We start from the raw sequence: 20240 nt of genomic DNA on the forward strand, positions 1-20240 counted from the left end.
TCCATGGACTGTATAGCCCACGGGGTTGCAAAGAGTCAGACATGACTGAGTGACTTTCACTTTCACTTTTCATGTGTGTGGTGTACATATGTATACATATGGAGAATAGGGTGAGGTTATCGATACATACCTATATTTTACATCCAAAATATTACATGTTTTATTTATGGAGCACAGTTACAGATATATATGTACCTTTAATATATGAAACACGTTATATGCTAAATTTATATTAATATTAAATATAACTATGCATAAATAGAAATTATATAAAATCTATTTGAAACGTGATTTACCCAGAATAAATATTGGAAATGGAAGGGGAGAGTTGTGCTATAACATCATTGATCTAGTTGTGAACCTTCTGGGAGTTTCATATGGAATAATTTTTGTCACATGTATGGATGAATGTATTTGTGTGTGTGTGTGTGTGTGTGTGTATGTTTATAATAGGTGATTTGAAAAGGAGTACTTGGTATAGATATAAATTATTTTTTAAAGATTTCCTTTATAGAAGAAAAGACTGTGTCAGTTAAACAATCAAAAAAAGATCAGAATGACCTTCCGAATATCAGCCAGGGGCCCCTTTTCCCTCACCCTACATTTCAATGCTGTCTCACCATCATGGTCGTGGAAAACCAGACTTCTTTCATGGGTCACAGACGTTGAGACTCCAGCCATTTGCTTCATTTATTTTGCATTGCGGTTTCCATATTTTTAACCCGTAATACGGTAGCGTCGAAAATACCCACTTTGCGGGGGGCACAGATTTCAAACGATGTGAAAAGACAATTCCAGCCATCCTTCGGGGGACGTTTGCAAGCAGCTCAGTCCGCCGCCTCTTAGTACCGCGTGAAGTTGGCTGTGATGTGCTCCTGGTTGACGGGCACGTAGTCGGCGACTCCTGGAAACAGAACAGCGGGAAGTGACCGCGGCGCCCGCGCCCGCGCCCGGCGCCCTGGTTGCGGGTGGGCCGCTCAGTCGCGTCCGACTCTTGGCGACGCCGCGGGCTGCAGCGCGCCGGGCTCCTCTGTCCGTGGATTCTCCAGGCGGGAGCTCTGGAGTCGGTTGCCATTTCCTTCTCCAGGGGACCGTCCCCCCCGCGGCGGCAGCTGCGTCTCCCGGGCCTCCCGCCTTGGCAGGAGGTTCCTAACCCCCGGCGCCCCCTGGGCAGCGCGTTAATTGCGCAGCGGTAGGGGAACAAGACCCCGCCCCCGTACTCCTGCCTGGAAAACCCCAGGGACGGAGGAGCCTGCTCGGCTGCAGTGCATGGGGTCGCGAGGAGTCGGACGCCACTGAGCGACTCAGCAGCGGCAGCGGCAGGGCCGCAAGATCGCCACCGAGGTGGCTAGTGTGAAGGAAGCATGGAGTTGGGATTTTGAGGCCTTTTTTCTCAGGCTCTCAGCGGTGGTGTGGAGCAAATCTTTGCCCAAGCCTTAGATTGTGCCAGCCTCCTGCTCTCCTATATACAATTGGACTGTTAGTATTTATGCTGAAGAATTATTTCCAGGGTTAGAAACAATGACTGCCAATGTCTAATACAATATTTAACATAATAAATGTGCAGGAAAGTTGTTACTATTAACATGGTGTAGGTAAGCCAAATTTAGAGCATTCGCCTTGGGAACGCATACATTTTGGAGGACTTAAAGAAGGGCAGCTGGTTGAGAATTTTGTCTTCTGGAACACAGATTATGACATAATTGACGACTAAGTTTGAAGTAACCAGGCGTCAGAAAGCTTGACAATTCCAGGCCCAAATCGTTTTGGATCTCAGAGGACATTTTTACCCCCAGAGAAGAAAAGTAACTAGCAGACAGGAGAATAAGCCTGACGTAAGTTTCCAGGGCAATTAAAGAGATGGAAACTGTGAGAGAAATAATGGCAACAGTGATACGCATTTTTGAGCAAATAGGACGCAAAACGCAGTGACCTTACTCCTCTCTAATCCTCACAATAACCTACAGGGCAGTGCTATTTCCAGTTGATAGCTGTGGGCACTATGGCTCAGAGAACAGTCATTATCTGCCTAGTGCAGCTGGAAAATAAGAAAAGGGGCTTTAGGAATTGCCTGGTGGCCCCGTGGTTAGGACTCAGTGCTCTGCCAGGGCCCAGGATTAATCCCTGGTCGGGGAACTAAAATCCCACAAGCTGGGCTACATGGCTAAAAACGAGAGAGAGAAGGGGTTTCAAACCAACGCTTCAGTTCAGTTCAGTTCAGTTCAGTTCAGTCACTCAGTCATGTCTGACTCTTTTCGACCCCATGAATCGCAGCACGCCAGGCCTCCCTGTCCATAACCAACTCCCGGAGTTCTCTCAGACTCACATCCATCGAGTCCATGATGCCATCCAGCCATCTCATCCTCGGTCGTCCCCTTCTCCTCCTGCCCCCAATCCCTCCCAGCATCAGAGTCTTTTCCAATGAGTCAACTCTTCGCATGAGGTGGCCAAAGTACTGGAGTTTCAGCCTTAGCATCATTCCTTCCAAAGAAATCCCAGGGCTAATCTCCTTCAGAATGGACTGGTTGGATGTCCTTGCAGTCCAAGGGCCTCTCAAGAGTCTTCTCCAACACCACACTTCAAAAGCATCAATTCTTCGGCACTCAGCCTTCTTCACAGTTCAGCTCTCACATCCATACATGACCACTGGAAAAACCATAGCCTTGACTAGATGGACTTTAGTCGGCAAAGTAATGTCTCTGCTTTTGAATATGCTATCTAGGTTGGTCATAAGTTTTCTTCCAAGGAGTGAAAATTAGAGATACCAAGGGAACATTTCATGCAAAGATGGGCTCAATAAAGGACAGAAATGGTACGGACCTAACAGAAGCAGAAGATAGTAAGAAGAGGTGGCAAGAATACACAGAAGAACTGTACAAAAAAGATCTTCACAACCCAGATAATCATGATGATGTGATCACTAATCTAGAGCCAGACATCCTGGAATGTGAAGTCAAGTGGGCCTTAGAAAGCATCACTAAAAACAAAGCTAGTGGACGTGATGGAATTCCAGTTGAGCTGTTTCAAATCCTGAAAGATGATTCTGTGAAAGTGCTGCACTCTATATGCCAGCAAATGTGGAAAACTCAGCAGTGGCCACAGGACTGGAAAAGGTCAGTTTTCATTCCAATCCCAAAGAAAGGCAATGCCAAAGAATGCTCAAACTACCAAACAATTGCACTCATCTCACATGCTAGTAAAGTAATGCTCAAAATTCTCCAAGCCAGGCTTCAGAAATACATGAACTGTGAACTTCCTGATGGTCACGCTGGTTTTAGAAAAGGCAGAGGAACCAGAGATCACATTGCCAACATCCGCTGGATCATGGAAAAAGCAAAAGAGTTCCAGAAAAACATCTATTTCTGCTTTATTGACTATGCCAAAGCCTTTGACTGTGTGGATCACCATAAACTGTGGAAAATTCTGAAAGAGATGGGAATACCAGACCACCTGACCTCCCTTTTGAGAAATCTGTATGCAGGTCAGGAAGCAACAGTTAGAACTGGACATGGAACAACAGACTGGTTCCAAATAGGAAAAGGAGTACGTCAAGGCTGTATATTGTCACCCTGCTTATTTAACTTCTATGCAGAGTACATAATGAGAAACGCTGGGCTGGAAGAAACACAAGCTGGAATCAAGATTGCCGGGAGAAATATCAATAACCTCAGATATGGAGATGACACCACCCTTATGGGAGAAAGTGAAGAGGAACTAGAAGCCTCTTGATGAAAGTGAAAGAGGAGAGTGAAAAAGTTGGCTTAAAGCTCAACATTCAGAAAACGAAGATCATGGCATCCAGTCCCATCACTTCATGGGAAATAGATGGGGAAATAGTGGAAACAGTGTTAGACTTTATTTTGGGGGGCTCCAAAATCACTGCAGATGGTGACTGCAGCCATGAAATTAAAAGACGCTTACAAGGTTACGTGACTCTAAGATCTTTCTTATATGCTTGGCTGCAATTCCACAAATTCTGACAGGCCAGATTTTGTTAAAGTCGTGACAGGTGCTAGGGAAGACATCTCTCTTGCTGTTGTCTTGGACAATGAAGCATCTCGACAAAGCTTCAGTCTGACTCTGCTGTGACTCTACTGACTTGACAGCTGTGTGAAGGGATGGTCACATCTCTGTGAACGTCGGGTTAACTTCACATCATCCTTAGACAAAGTAGACTAGTGCTCTTTAAGGCAGAGAGTATTTTAGCGTTTGTGCAAACACTTTGGAGATGGTTAAGGTTTTTGCTGAGTCTGTGTTTCCTTTGCAATTTCTCCAAGCAAGCATTCTTCATTTTGGCAATTTTTAAAACACTAGTGTGAAAGAAGGTGAACAATGGACCCCGAGGGAAGCTGTGGACGTGATTCCTGCTCCATCACTTACTACGTGTGTGCCTGGGGGGAGTCTCTTTTTCTTTCGGAGACAGTTTTTTTCTGCTTGAAAGGAGAGTCACTAATACCTACAGGGTTGATGTGAACAGGAACTGAAATACCAGCACGGCGTCGATGGCTGTTATTTTTACCCCTCTCACCGACCTCCTCTGGCTGTGAGTGTGCTGTGCTTTCGTTTCCCGCATACGTGTCTTTTAAGCCCAAAGTGGCCATCTTCTTAGACCACACACTTGTCTTTTTTTTGTTTTTTTGTTTACGTCTTTCTCACATCTGCTTTTGTTTTCTTTAGCTCTTACTACTTTAGGTCAATCCACTTTTCTTCACTGAATACTTTTTCCACTAGCTCAGAGTGGTGTTAGAATTCTTGATTTTTTTATTTGTTGTTGTTTTTTCTGAGCCACATAGCATATGGGATCTTAGTTCACCAATCAGGGATCAAACTCTCGCCCCCTGTAGTGGAAGTGTGGAGTCTTAACTGCTGGACCACCAGAGACGTCCGAGGATTCTTGATTTTTTAAAAAAAAACTATTTTAAATAACTACTCATTTGTTATCCATTTGTCTATCTAACATTACTGTATATTCATGATATATGTGCATACGTACATACAAAGCTGTTATATATACAACTATTTATATACACATACTCTCACAAGTATTTATTGACTAAATAAATGAATGAATTAAATATGGAAATGAAAGAACTTAGGCTTCAAACAGTGGGAAAAGTGCCTGCATTCCTCTTCTTCACTCACCTTCTATTAAAGGTGTTCTGCCACTCAGGAATTGCCAATATGTCTTGTCATTAACATTTCCAGCGATATTGTTAATTGAAGAGACCTCAAGTCCCCAGGATGTCATTGTGGTTTCAAACCTGTGAGAATAATATCATACGTGATTAATGCCTCGCTCCAAGTCAGGTAGTAAGAAAAGATGAAGGGCCAGAGACGTTCTAAATGCTTCAAAGATCAGAAAAAGATGCCTGAAAGAGAAAGTGCAGATGACTTATGAGCAGACCATTCACTTCACTTGGAATTAAATAACAATACAAATGAGTTTTCAAAAACATCAATAAGCAAATTAAAAAATGTTAATGTCCAACAATGGGCAAAAAAATTAGGTGAGTGATGGAATAAATATCCACGATCGACTCTTTGGCAGTTATAAAATTCATATTTTTCAATACTTTCAGTGACATGGAAAAATGCTTATGCAATAATAGTAAGTGAAAATGTGGGGTACACATTGGATGAGAGATATCTATCTATCTCATGTATGTATGGATCACAAGTATTTATAATACACATGGAGAAAATACCTGTAAAATTATAAAAAATACCAACAGTGATTATATTCTGGGTTGACTATGGATGCTTTGTTTTCTTCTTTCCCCCCACAAAATTTCTCCTATGTGTATTTACTACATTACAAATTCAGGCAAAATTAAAGCTAAGATTGGGGAGGAAGTAAAGTATGTTCAGAAGATTGTTGGCAAATTAGGTATTCTAGAAACGAGATCTTTATCCTGACCTGTTCTACAGAAGCTGGAGAAGTTCTGGAGCTGGCCTGCGAGCTGCAGACACACGTACTTATCCTAACCCTGCGCGGCCGCTCCCGCGTCACTCATTCATCAGTTCCTTGGCCTTTGTCAGTCTTTCTCCCGGACGTCTCTCTGCAGAATTTGGATTATGTCATCTTTCCTCTGAAAGTAACTCATCTTTTCCTCCCACGACTTAGCATCTTCCCCTTCCTCCTCTTACAGCTTAGCTTCTCCATATGTCCCTACTGTTTCCTTTTTTGCAAACTATAAACATTCCCCAAAGCTTAATGTTCTCCTTTTAATTTTATTGTTTTCCCCAGTTGGGCAGTGGAAAGAACATGGGCTTCGAAATCAGTCAAATGTGGCTTCAGATCTCAACTCTGCTAGTGACATGTTTTGTGATCTTTAGAGCATTACTTAACGATGTTGGATCTAAGTGGTTCCATCTGTAAAGTGGGAATAATTCTGTCTCAGGTTTTAGTGGAAGCATTGTATCTGCCACCTGCGACACTGTCCTTAACTTCCGCCATCGCCTCTGTCGGATGAGAACCCAGTCTCCTTTGCTTACCCTGCCTTCTTCTTCTAGGACTTCTTTTTACCTCCAAAAGCTTCCCGATGATTCCGTTTCAAACTCAGACAACTGGACTTGTCTAAGGGGATTGTTTTTCTCTGAAGGACATTCTTTCTCCCTGACAGTCCCATCGATGGTTCTGAAGCTTCTTTCTCTTGGCTCTCCACGTCCAGCCCCTCACAAGCCCTGGGCGTCTTCCTTGGCAGGAGTGCGTTTCTCCTAGATACAGCCCTCCTCACTTTGTAGAACAGCTCCGTTTCTGTGGTCACGCCCTAGCTTTCCTCCTAGTCATTCATTCTCCAACCCAATTAGCATTTTGCAACACCCTTCTTTCTCAAAAGCTTGCAATGCTTCACCGCAAGGTGGAGCCCATTTCCCCAGCCTGGGATTTCCGGCTGTCTGTGGTATCACTCAGTCTATCCCTTCAGGCACCGTTCATTTAGTTCAGTCCCTATTCTGTCCCTAGTCAAGCTGGTTTATTCATTGACCCTAAATCTCTTGCTCAGTTCTGTCTCAAATGCTTCGTCCTCCTCTAAGAGTTAGAGGAACTTATACCCAACACTTGTTAACTCGGGGGTGACAAAATCCCCTCTTCTTGGAATACCATCCTTTCATATCTTGCTGTATAAGGCCTCTTCTTCGAGACTTCCTTGACCCTTCTAATCCGCTCTGTGCTCTCTCTCCTTTGAATTCCTGTTTTGAAAACTCCATCATCATCTATTTAATTTTTATGAGGGCCTTTCCTCCTTACGAGATCACAGGCACCTCGAGGGGCGATTCGATAAAGATCGGCTACTTTGTAAGAAGGGGACAAAGCAGGAATATGAGCAAGGAGAGAGAGAGAGAATGGGAGTTCAGACTGAACTTGGAAGGAGCGGTGAACGTCGCTGGAGCACTCACTTGAACTTGGGGTTTCGGCGCTGCGCTTCCTCTAGGACGACAAGCAGCACAGATCCTTGCTTCACACTGACGCTGATGGTCACGTTGAAGAGCAGCTCCACGCCCCTCAGCTGGTTACTTATGGTGTAGACGACAGTGATGTTGGAGGCTGAGGTGGGAACAGGGCTGGGAAAGTCGGACTGAGTTGGTTGTACCTCTTGATCTGTGAAGAGCACAGAGGCCAAACTCAGTAAAGATTATGGAGTTCGCAGTCTAGGTGCAAAATCTCTGTTATTGGCAGAGCATCGCAGAAAGCATTTCAAGAAATAGCAATGGTTCTGCGTCTTTTGTGGAATGTTCTGAGAAACTTGTGTGATCTAGGAAGCTGTCTCCCGTCCTAGAGAAATGGTCACAGCTGAAGAACCGACAGCTCCCTTAATAATGAACATTTCTTTTCTTAAAAGAGTTGTTAAGCTGAAGGGAGGGTTGTGAGCCCTAAGTCACATATCGTACATGGCACTCCCTGTTCACCTGGGGCTTTTTGTTTACCCGCAGAATCTGGAAACAAAAGTAAGATGTTTCAGACCATTTAACAAAATCCCTGGGTAACTAGTGTGGAATCCTAGGAAGGACTCTATGGCCACCTTGTTCAAGCTGGGAAATCTTTGGTAAGCAGCCCAAGGAATTAGGTGAGTGTGGCTGTGTTTGTACAATTGGAACTGGATTGCTTAACTGTGGTCTCTGTAGACTCTGTCCCGAGACTGACAAAGAGCTTGCTAATCCCTGCTTCTACCAGGAAGTTCAAGCAATGTAAGGAGAATCATATTTTATGTCAGCGTGTGATTAGAAAGAAATATATAATATCTCTGTGCCAGGTTTTCACCCCACCCCTGTGGTGCGCTGTGAGCATATTTTTATATCTCTAAGTCTTGACTATAAAGTCAACTTTGTTCTTCTCCTGAGCTTCCCAGGCAAACTCGGTGATTGGTCAGACTTTCGTTGCTTTTGCACCGTGTGACGCTTCTATTTCTACTCAATACTTCTTTCTTTTAAAGATTTTTTTTTTGATGTGGAGCATTGTTTAAAGTCTTTGCTGAATTTGTTACAATTCTGCTTTCATTTTATGGTTTTTGGCTGCTTGTGTGAAGGGCAGGGAAGCCTGGCATGCTGCAGCCCATAGGGTTGCAAAGAGTCGGACATGACTGAGCGGCTGAACACATATGGGGCCTTAGTCCCTTAGTCGGGGATCGACGCTCCAGCCCCTTTGTTGGAAGATGGAATCATAACCACTGGAGTGCCAGGAAGTCCCTACTTAATATTTATTTCACTCTTCCAAATGCTGCAGTTTTGTCTACGTCTTACCTCCTGGCTTTGTAAAGAGCAGATATGTAAAGACAGCATCATGTTTGGTGTGCTTGTCAAATGGATGAAGGAAGTCACGGCCCAGCTCTCTCCACCAGCGTCCCGCAAAATGCCTTGCCTATAGCAGGTGCTCAGTGAACATGTGCTGAATGACGTGGACATGGGACTGAATTCCAAGGGCAGGACAGCACGGCTGCCTGCTAACCTACAGCTCTGGGGGACTGGACGTCAGATGTGGCTCTGCCTGCCTGGACGTCACAGGTATAATAAGCCCTTATGCCACTTACAATTGGTCCAGTTAGGTCCACCTGTCATTCCTGGCCTAAGACACCACTTTATAGGGAGAGACAGATGTTCAGGGTCCTTACCAGGGCTGCAGGACACTTGGGGCACATCTAGGTAGGTCTTGCCTTTCAGTGAAGGGAGGATTTGGGCAATGGACATGGGGTTTTGGAATTTCCCCTCCTTGATCTCGTCCAGTACAGTATCCACGGTCTGCTGGCAGTCCCACTGCTTGTTAGGCCTCTCAGGTGTCACGGAGAGAGCCTGGGGCCAGGGGGAGGAGACACACACACACACACACAGGTTAGGTATAGCTGAGAGCTGGCCTTTATAAGTCCTGTAAGGGTTAGACTCGATCACTGATCTTTGTGATCAGCCAGAGGTTCTAGACGACGTCTCTCTCGTTCATAGCCGTGTCCCCGCTGCTTAGTGCAGTGTCCGTCACACAGCAGTCCCTCAGTAAACATCTGAGCTACATTTAGACTGAGGCTTCCCAGGTGGCTCAGCGGTAAAAAATCTGCCTGCCTATGCATGAGAGGTAGGAGACCCAGGTTCATTTCCTGGGTCGGGAAGATCCCCTGGAGGAGGACATGGCAACCCATTCCAGTGTCCTTGCCTGGAGAACCCCAAGAACAGAGGAGCCTGGTGGGCTGTAGTCCATGGGGTCGCATTGAGCTGGACACGACTTGGGGACTGAACGGCAACACTTACATCCAGGGAGTGCTATCAGGGTGGTGGTACTTGCTCACGGTACTTAGATGAAGAAGGGCGAGGAGAGCTGGCAAAGCAAGCCTCTGGGGAGCTCTCGTCTAGGACAACCTGGCCGTCTCACCATGGGAGACCTCTTCTGCTCTCTGCTCTGCACACCCTTCCGGGTACTGGCCCCTCATTTGATCACACAGGACCGCCAGCCAGAGATTCCTTAGCCCGGGCCACAGCGGAGGATGCAGGGGTGGTGTTGGAGAAGACTCTTGAGAGTCCCTTGGACTACAAGGAGATCCAACCAGTCCATCCTAAAGGAGATCAGTCCTGAATATTCACTTGAAGGACTGATGCTGAAGCTGAAACTCCAATACTTTGGCCACCTGATGCAAAGACCTGACTCATTGGAAAAGACCCTGACGCTGGGAAAGATTGAAGGCAGGAGAAGGGGACGACAGAGGATGAGATGGTTGGATGGCATCACACACTCAATGGACATGAGTTTGAGCAAGCTCTGGGAATTGGTGATGGACAGGGAGGCTTGGCATGCCGCAGTCCATGGGGTCACAAAGAGTCGGACACGACCAAGCACCTGAACTGAACTGAACTGAAGGCGCTGGTGACCATCTTTCTCAGACACTTTGAAGAAGCAGGAGAGGAGCAGAAAAATCAGGACTGAGACATGATAGAGTGATCCCTAATATCTTATTTGAGACCTTTATTCTGATTAATTCTGAAATCACCTGGATCCTCTAGTTTATGTGAAATATAAATCTCAGTTTTGTTTTTTTTCCTCAAGCAGGAACTGTTGGAGTTTCTGTTATTTGCACAATGATTCTCGATGAATACACTGTGCAAGTCACTCCACTGAGCTTTCTATCTCATTGGTAAAATGGAAATCAGAGCTCCTGCCCTACCTTTGGAGCGGTCATTGGAGGTTCAGTTGGGATGCTATGCAAAGGCATTTTTTTTTTAAATAAACACTTTTTTTTTTTTTGCCAAGTCTCCTGGGATCTTAGTTCTCCAACCAGGGATGGGATCGGTGCCCCCTGTGGTGGAAGCCCAGAGTTTTAACCACAGGCCTGTCGAGGAAATCCCTGCAATAGCGTTTTGTAATGTATGATGTGGAAGCTGTCCTTCCATCTCCCCCGCTTCAGGGTTGTACTGACGGGAGCCACCAGAGCATGTTAATGTGCTGGGGTTACTGACAATTGATTCACTTGAAGCTTTGCATGAAAAATGCGAGAGGGGAGCCAGACATGGATGTGAGCTGGAGAGAACAGCGTGAGCACACAGGCAGTTCTGACAGGCACTGTTGACGTCCACAACCGCGACAGTGCCTATTCCCAGAGTCCATTTTACTGGGATCTGTGGTTAAAGGCCATCAGTTAGGTCTTCCCAGACGCCACATCTTGTCTGCTAGCCACGTTCCCCTCCCAGACCCCGCTAAGCGATGGGTATCCCTTTGGGATAAAACACCACGAACACCCACTCTTTAGGAAGGAGTGATGCATTGAGCAAAAAGAGAAGGGGGCAGCAGAGGATGAGATGGCGAGATAACAGCACTGACTTGGTGGGCACGAATCTGAACGATCTCGGGAGGACAGAGGAGGACAGAGGAGCCTGCTGCAGTGCGTGGTGCCGCAGTCCGAGGGGTTGCGGAGTCCGACACGACTCAGTGATGGGACAGCAACATCGATGCGTTAATTGTTAGAAGTCAGTAAGAGCTCGGCAGGAGAAGTTTACAGCTTGGCAGGAGAGGTTTACCTCTCCAAGTTAAGTTCTTGCCAGAGGAACCTTGAAAGCATTGGCATGTTGATGGAAGAAAGATCAAGGATTCAGGAACAGAGGGAAGGCCCCATGAGTGCCCCTGGGAAGCAACATGAGTGATCTAGGTCACTTGAAGGGTGATGATAGCAGGCGGAGGTGACTGAAGGCTGCAGAGGAAGCTTAATTCACCTTATTCCCTTGGGAGAGACCACAATTATTAAAATCCACATTGTATCTGTGATTCTTTTATACCTTTGCTATGATGGGGAAAATGAAATCCCAAGAGAGTAATTTTCCCAAGATTGTGGTCAACCCGGGATTCAAGCTCAAGTTGTCAGAGCTTTAGAAACCTTGATGCTGACGCTCCAATACTTTGGCCACCTGATGTGCAGAACTGACTCTTTGAAAAAGACCCTGATGCTGGGAAGGACTGAACGCAGGAGAAGAAGAGGGCAACAGAGGATGAGATGGTTGGATGGCATCACCGACTCAGTGGACATGAGTTTGAGCAAGCTCCGGGAGTTGGTGAGGGACAGGGAAGCCTGCGTGCTGCAGTCCGTGGGGGTCGACATGAGTGAGAGACTGAACGGCAGCAGAAACACTTGGCTTTCGGCGCCAGAATATTTCAGGTTAGAACAAGTTTATATAGCTGACACCTGGTGGTTTCAGACTTCAGATTGCCTGGGTAAGAAACGCATGATGGGGTTAGGCAGAGGCAAGAAAGCCACCTGACCTTTGATATTTGGATATGAATGAGGCCCTGCCTTTTCCCAAGGACAACTTTAATTCTCAGGTACAACTTATCACAGTGTACCTTGCAGAATTGACAAACCAAATTAGCAAAAGCAAACACCTGTCTCTCTGGCACCAAGGAGAGCAAGGTTATCTTAAATGGGTCATGAACAAAACACCATAGATTTCTTCTTCCAAACTTCCTTTGTTTCACTACAAAGCTTTCTAGACCAGAGCCCTGGGAATACTCTTGTGTGATTCAGCCAGTAAAACAGTGTTTTGTTCTCTGGCAAAATTCCACTGACCGCAACATGATGTAGAAACTGATTTTATTTTCATTAGTTGGTTCCGTGGCACACGGGGGATTTTTATCCACTCTTCTGTGTAACATGAAACAACTTCTAGTCTATTTATGCCCTTTGCTGATTTTTATCTTAATTTTTAAAATATTAAAAAATTGAGATGTAATTGACATGGAACATTGTGCTCCTTTCAGGTGTACGGTTCATCTTATGTTTGTATGCACTGTCGGACGATTGCAGTATAGTCTAGCCATCCATTGCCACACATGGTTTCACAGTTTTTATGCTGTGATGAAAACTTAAGAGCTACTCTCGTAGTAACTTTTAAATATATAATATAGTACTGTTAGCTATAGCCACCATGCTGTACACTGCATTGCTAACTTAATATGCAGAGCACCAAGCCATTCTGTCCATCCTCCTGCACTAATCCAGAGCTAAATTAGATTTAGGGCTGGCATCATAACACCGTGATTCTGTTTCTTTATTTTTTAGTGATGTATAGTTGATTTATGGGCTTTCCAGATGGCTCAGCTGGTAAAGAATCTGCCTGCAATGTGGGAGACCTGGGTTCGATCCCTGGGTTGGGAAGATGCCCTGGGGAGGGGAAAGGCTACCCACTCTAGCATTCTTGCCTGGAAAATCCCATGGGTTGTATAGTATAATTTTAGTTTCAGGCATATAGGATAGTGCTTCGGTGTTTTTGCAGATTATACTCCGTGATAGGTTATTACCAGATGATGGCTATAAAGCCCTGTGAACGCAGCACGGCCTTGTTGTTTGTCTGTTTTATGCCTAGTAGTTTGCGTCTGCTAACCCCACGCCCCTAGTTCGTCCTCCCGCTTCTCTCTCGCTTTTGGTGACCACAAGTTTGCTCTCTGTATCTGCGAGCGTGTTTCTGTTCTGCGTATACGTTCACTGTGTTACCTTTTAGATTCTACAGGTAAGTGACGGCATACAGCGTTTGTCTTTTTCTGCCTGTTCAACTTCACTAAGCATAATATTATGATTCTCTGGTTCTCGGGCGTTCCATGTTGGCAAGGTCATGGTGCAGTTTTTCTCTTACTCCTATAGGGCTCAGAAGGTAAAGAATCCGCCTGCAATGTGGGAGAACCAGGTTTGATTCCTGGGTTGGGAAGATCCCCTGGAGAAGGAAATGGCTACCCATTCCGGTATTCTTGCCTGGAGAATCCCATGGACAGAGGAGCCTGGCAGGCTGCAGTCCGTGTGTGTGTGTATGTGTGTGTGTGTGTGTGTGTGTGGTTGTATTTGGAGCTATACAAATACAGGGGAACACTGCACAGACTGTGAACTGGATGGCCAGACGCATCTGGCGTTGCCATGTAGTAGGGATCTTTGTGAGGCTGAATTGACATCAAGAGAGTAAAACAGCTTGACAAAGATTAGATGTTTAGGCAGCTTTGGCTTATTTTCATTAATCCTTTTGAATATGACCCCACATTTTTGGGGGATCACGATACAAGGCAAGATGGAATCAGAAGAGTCAATGTTACTTGAGGACTTACTCGAATAACCTTATTTTTAAAAACACACCAAACCCTCATTCGAAGTCACTTCAATTGTGTCCGAGACACTTTTCGACCCCATGGACTGGAGCCTGCCAGGCTCCCCCGTCCCTGGGATTCTCCAGGCAAGAACACTGGAGTGGGCAGCCATGTCCTTCTCCAACGCATGAAAGTGAAAAGTGAAAGTGAAGTTGCTCAGTCCTGTGTGTCTGACTCTAGCAACCCCATGCACTGCAGCCCTCCAGGCTCCTCTGCCCATGGGACTCTCCAGGCAAGAACACTGGAGTGGGGGCCATGTCCTTCTCCAGGGGACCTTCCCGAGCCAGGGATCGAACCTGCGGCTCCTATGTTTCCTGCACCGGCAGGTGGGTTCTTTCCCACTAGGGCCACCTGGGAATTTTTATGAACAAACTGATCATTGTTAATAGTAAATGAATACATTTCTTGGAGTTACTATTTTTCCCCAAGGAAACAAAGAGGGTTCATGTATATTTGTTTTTCTACTTTACCGGTGAAGTAGAGGGGAGTTAAGGCTTACCTGCATTTTTCTGGGGGCGGGGCAAGCTGTACGGCGTGCGGGGCCTATTTTCCTGACCAGGGACTGAAGCTGCCTCTCCTGCAGGACGCGTTTACCTGCATGGCAAGGCCAGTGCTGTAGATGTCCCCGATGATGCCACTGTCTCGGATCCTCGTGCTGATATCCTCCACGATCTTCTTTAGCAACTGAGCGAACAAGGCACGGTACCCATCCTCTGCACCTATGGGGATCCTGTTGTACATACAGGTCAGAGCCAAGGTCGCCGCCGCTCCTGCGTCTGTGAATCACAGCAGAGGGTAAGCCACCCCCTCCACAGTTTGAACAACCAACATTTTACTGTTGGACTGCTGCGTTCAGTGGGGGCTTTCCTAGGGGCTCAGGTGGTAAAGAATCTGCCTGCAGCGCAGGAGACCAGGGCTTGAGTCCCCGGTCAGGAAGATCCCCTGGAGAAGGAAACGGCAACCTCTGGCACTCTTGCTGGAGAATTCCACGGACAGAGGAGAGGGGCGGGCAGCAGTCCATGGAATCGCAGAGAGTCGGACACGACGGTGGGGCTAACTTCGGTTTTTCACTTTGCTGTGTTCAGTAACCTCCCTGACCCTGCAGGACAGCCTGTGAGACAGGCCCTCTGACTGCGTCCATTTCAGGGGTGAGGGTATGGAGACTCAGAGCGGTCGGGGAACCGCCCAGGGCGGCCTAGCTGGTAAGGAGCAAGGGCCTGAGCGGCGCCGCAGGACGCCACGGCTCACGCCTCAAAGGACAGCCCACTGGCAGCACTTTCAACCCCGCCTCGCATGTCCCAGCGTTTATCTGTCAAAAAGCCGGTGCTTGGTGAAGTTCCAGCCGTCGTCACTTCTCAGCGAAGCCTCCTCTGTCATCGCACCCAACAGGCGCCGTCTCTTTTCTGAACTCCTCCAGCATCCGCTGTTTGTACCTGCTTTGTCCTCTCTGCCCTCTCTCCTTACCCTGCCGGGAGCTCTCAGATGAGGGGGCGGGTGGGGCCTGCCTCCTCCGGGGTACCTGGTGCAGGGGTCCTCGGCCCTTTCCTTCTTATTATGTGTGAGCTAAATGGACAGACTCTGGCACAGTGAGACCAGAACAGACCAGAGACTCGCCAGATGGCATTTTCCCTCACTAATCTTTTCCTCCCCACTCTAGTCTCCACCCCAAAGTTGTGTCATCTCGCTGAGGACGGCAGTGTTGGCCGAGAAGTCCCAGTTCCTGAACTGGCAGAGACGCCCCAGCCACGAGAAGGTCCCTGATGAGAAACAGAGGCCAGTCTGTGTTTGACCCACAGGGAAGATACCTGAGCAAATATCGACCTGAGTGTTGGTCTAGTAGGGACTGAAATGAGAGAGGTCATTGAAGCTGCATATGTAAGGGGTGAAAACGTGAGCTGATGCTGTTGCTTAGACAGTGGCAGAGGAGAAAAGGTGACCACAAATGAGGGACCTCACAGAGGGCATTGTGCCGAGAAGGGGTCATTATGTGTGATGGGGTGGAGGAGAGAGTGTCCATTCACAGGCAGCCTCACAGGATGCAGGAAGAAGGTTCCAGTGCATCCTTGAAGGAGAGCGTCAAGGCTATAAGGTTCAGAGAGGAGCTGTTTAATGTCAAGAGAATGTTTGGACATTGCAAGGAGAAGCCCTGAGAAGAACAGAGCGTGGACGCATCAGTTCAGTTCAGTTGCTCAGTCGTGTCCGACTCTTTGCACCACAGCACGCCAGGCCTCCCTGTCCATCACCAACTCCCAGAGTTCAGTAGGGATTAAAGAGGAGGCTCAGGGTGGGGCTGAGTCTAGATGTTGGTTTAATCATTTGACTGCTGTTGGGACGACTCTTGACTTGGACGACATGCTTATTGGTTCCAGTGGAGATTCTGGAACTGCCAGACACGTCGAGGTTTGTCCTGGTTTTCTGTTTCCCTTCTCTCTTTCGTGTGTACCTTATGCTTTATTTATCCCTTGCACGCCCACCAAGTGTCTGCCCAGCATCTCTCACCTGCTGACATCGTCCCGGCCCTCCCCTCCTCCTCCATGGAAAGCAGCCCCCGCCACGGTTCCCCCAGCTCTACCCCTCAGTGACCTTGGTGTTCCAAGCTCAGGGAAGTGTCTGAAACCAGTGACTTACCCACATCAAAGGGAGCGGAGCTGGCCAGCAGGGTCTTGGCGAAGCGGGCTGCTATGGGTAAGGTTGTCTCTGGGTTGTTCTGGCACAGCGCCAGGATGGCCAGACTGGGCCCATAGAAGGTGGAAGCGTAGGAATCGAGGCCTTGAGAGAGGACAGGAGCCTGCGTAAGACTAAAGTTCACCGTAAGGAAGGCATTTGTGAAAAAGGAAAAGCCAGACCTTTGAAAAGGACATGGCTAGAAATCCTGTCCAAAAAGAAAGATACTGTGTTGGGAAGAGATAACTTCCTGTGTCTCAGAACAAGAATGGCATCTGGCAGGGGAATAGAATCAAAGGGAGGCTGCTGTCTTCAGGGGAAGGCATGCAGTCAGGTCCTCCTGGGAGGGCAGTCTTTTCCAATTCGTTGGACCGAAGTGGAGATCTCACATGGGGATTATCAGAGTGGCCTGAGTGGAGGCACACTGGGTCTCTTCCCTCCATGTCCACCCTCCCCTCCTTCTCTTCACAGACTTAAAATTCTCGGGAAGGGCCATTTGCCTCTTCCCCACTGCCTTCTGATGGGGTCTTACTGGAAGGTGTCCAGCTCTCCATCTGGGTCCGGAGGGTTGATACTTTGTCCCCAGGGTCTCGGCAGGAGGAGGTGAGGGCCATGATGGTGAGGGCTAGCTGACCAGCGGTCAGGCCTGTGGAGGAGGAAACAGACAGCACCGTTAAGCAAAGGCCTTCTCAGAGGGGAGTGCTCCAGCGGTCAGGCTGAGCTCTCTGCTTCTTTCCGTATCTTTTTGATTTTTTTAAAAATGATGTGATCAGATAGTTTTCTGACCTTTCTTAAGGAAAGAAGTGTGGGAAGACACTGTAGGAAGGTGTAACCTGGTGACCTCTATGTGGTTTAACCACCTCATTCGAATTTCCTGGTATCTGTTTAGAAAAGCAGCAAGAATACCCCTGCAAGTTCATATGGAAACATGTCTAGTTACAAGACGCTTTTAACTCTACTCAAGTTTCTCTAACTTGGACCTCCAGGCAACTCCTGTGAGGCAGGCAGAACAGAGATTTTAGTGCTTTTGTTATTATCGCTGTTTGTGTTTAAAGTATTTATTCTTTTTGGTCATGCCATATGGAATGACCCAGCCAGGGATTGAACTTGCGTCATCTTGCATTGGAAGCGTGGGGCCTTAACCACTGGACCGTCAAGGAAACCCTGCTATTAGTGTGACTGTTACTCGAATGACCTGCATTTTGTGAACCACGGGGGTGAGGTTGGTGGGAATCTGTGAGCCCTTCAGGATCACAGAGTTAGTAGGTGGAGGAGTCAGACCTGCAAGCCTGCTCATTTACGTTTAATCTGAGCTCTTTCTGCTTTGCTGCCCTCCCGTATGAATGCACCCACCGGAGTTTCCGTCCTTCCGGGGATGCAGGGAAAGGTGTTTGGGTGACTTAGGCACCGTCACAGGTAGCACTGGGTGGAGGGGCTTGGGGAGGGGGTCTGGGAGTGGAGGTTCAGGGAGCCGCCAAGGGGCTCTGGTTTCTTACCGGCTGTGTCACTGGCCATGAGGTCGAAAGTCAGGAGCCTCTGGGCCTCCACGTTGCAGGCTCCTGCCAGGTTCATGGCGATCAGGATGCTGGGATTCGGGAAGGTGGAGTTGATCACCGAGTTCTCCATGAGAGCTTGGATGCCATCGACCCAGGGCTGCTCTGCTGAGGGAACAGCTGCGAAGGGCAAAGCCATTTACTAAACCCCTCATCCTCACTCTCTCTTCTCAGAAATGTTTTCTGCATCTCTTAGGAGAAAGTGTCTTTTAGCTTTGGTATCCTCGGGGATGCCCCCATTGGGGGTGATTATTAAAGAGAAATGGAGAAAACGCCGAGGTTTCCTTTTGAGGCCAGTTAGTCCCTGCACGCATGCTGAGTCACGCAGTCGTGTCCGACTCTTGTGACCCCATGGCCTGTAGCCCGCCAGGCTCCCCTGTCCATGGGATTCTCCAGGCGAGAAGACTGGAGTGGGCTGCCATGCCCTCCTCCAGGGGATCTTCCCCACCCAGGGATCGAACCTGGGTTTCTTGCACTGCAGGCGGATTCTTTACCATCTGAGCCCCCGGGGAACCCCAGTTAGTCCCTACATCTTTCCAAAGAACTAAGGTCTTTAAGAAAGTGATTTTTTACTTCCAGCACCAAACGCTGTGGCTCACAGACGTTTCACGCTGTTTCCAGCATGTTCCCAGAAATCACCGATTCCCTTGCATCCATCCTTTTCTCACTTTGCCATGAGATATAAGAAGGACCTGGGCTACGACCTAGCCTCAGCGGGCACCCAGCCTTCTCACCACCAGTGGCTCACAGGCAGGACAGTCACCGAGGGTCTCCCCCCAAATCATCAGCCATCATTCCTGCAACAGCGTTTCAATCTCTTAGTGTGAAATGCAGAGACTTGCCTGTCAAAGAACTCATACCACTAAGTCGGGAGAGATGAAGCGTACAGACTCACACCCTGCAGGGAACCCCTGTCACGACTGCTACTTTCAGGCTCTCTCGTCACTAGATGCCAGGGTCTGGGCTTTCTGCCAGGGTAACCGCTTCCCGACCTCCTTGGAAACCACGCCCTACTCACAGCATGAGCTTCGGGTCTGGGTGCTGGTCCTCGTCGCAGCCCAGAGAAGGGTCAGGAGCTGGAGGGCAACCCGGGCCATGCTTCTGCCTCCTGGCGCGTCCTGTCTCCTGGTCCGGGTCCGCTGTGTGCAGGTGTCGTGTTTCCCTGCTCCCCTTATATATGCGGCTCTTTGTAAAGCAGCCTGCCTGCTCCCCAGCCCAGCCACTCCTAAGCGCTTATCCTGATTTCTGTTTGCTCATGCAGGCTTGCCTACTCCAGAGCCTCCAAGGCATCTGAAGGTCATGTCTCGGCAGCACAGTCAGAGGAGATGCTTGGGACTTCGTCTGCGATGAAGGCCAAGTGTCCTTTCCTAAAGTCCCGGGAGGCTGGCTAGTGTGCGAGTCTTAAGGGGACTTTCTCCTAAGCCTTTCTTACCCAGAAACCTCTTGGCTATTTTTCAGCAACCATTTCATTGAAGCTGGGGTGATCCCTAAGGCCCTACCTCACCTACAGTTCGTGGGGTTCACGGCAAGAATACTGGAGTGGTCAGACATCGCCTCTTCCAGCGCACCACATTTAGTCAGAACTCTCCTCTGTCACCCATCCGTCTTGAGTGGCCCTGCACAGCGTGGCTTCATTGAGTTATGCAAGCCCCTTCGTCACAAGGAGGCAGTAATCCACGACCGGGAAACTTGGGCAAACTCTGGGACGTGGTGAGGAACCAGGAGGCCTGGCGTGCTGCAGTCCGTGGGGTTGCAAAGAGTTGGACACGATTTGGTGATGAACAGCAACGCCTCACTTCCAGTCGGAGGCACTTGTTTCACGAGAAGTGCTCTGAGGCTCTCAGGCGGCATGGGCCACGTGAGGGCTGGCTTTATGCAGTGAACTAAGCCATCACGACTTGGGTTCCAGCCCATGGGCAAACAACGGACCG

At 48.1% G+C, this 20240-nt stretch overlaps 1 protein-coding gene across 1 annotated transcript; it reads right to left on the minus strand.

Annotated features, from left to right (window-relative positions):
• Positions 1 to 665: 665 nt before the first annotated feature.
• Positions 666 to 19456, minus strand: CBLIF (cobalamin binding intrinsic factor). Its single transcript, XM_004016507.5, has 9 exons — positions 19328 to 19456; positions 18253 to 18429; positions 17289 to 17402; positions 16721 to 16861; positions 14687 to 14868; positions 9108 to 9285; positions 7399 to 7600; positions 5143 to 5261; positions 666 to 904 (listed from the first exon to the last, which is right to left on the minus strand). The coding sequence occupies exons 1-9, from the start codon at positions 19404 to 19406 to the stop codon at positions 843 to 845; spliced, it is 1254 nt and encodes a 417-aa protein (XP_004016556.2). The 5' UTR covers positions 19407 to 19456; the 3' UTR covers positions 666 to 842.
• Positions 19457 to 20240: the final 784 nt, after the last annotated feature.

This window comes from Ovis aries, chromosome 15 (genome assembly GCF_016772045.2).
Source record: "Ovis aries strain OAR_USU_Benz2616 breed Rambouillet chromosome 15, ARS-UI_Ramb_v3.0, whole genome shotgun sequence".
Lineage (NCBI taxonomy): Eukaryota > Metazoa > Chordata > Mammalia > Artiodactyla > Bovidae > Ovis > Ovis aries.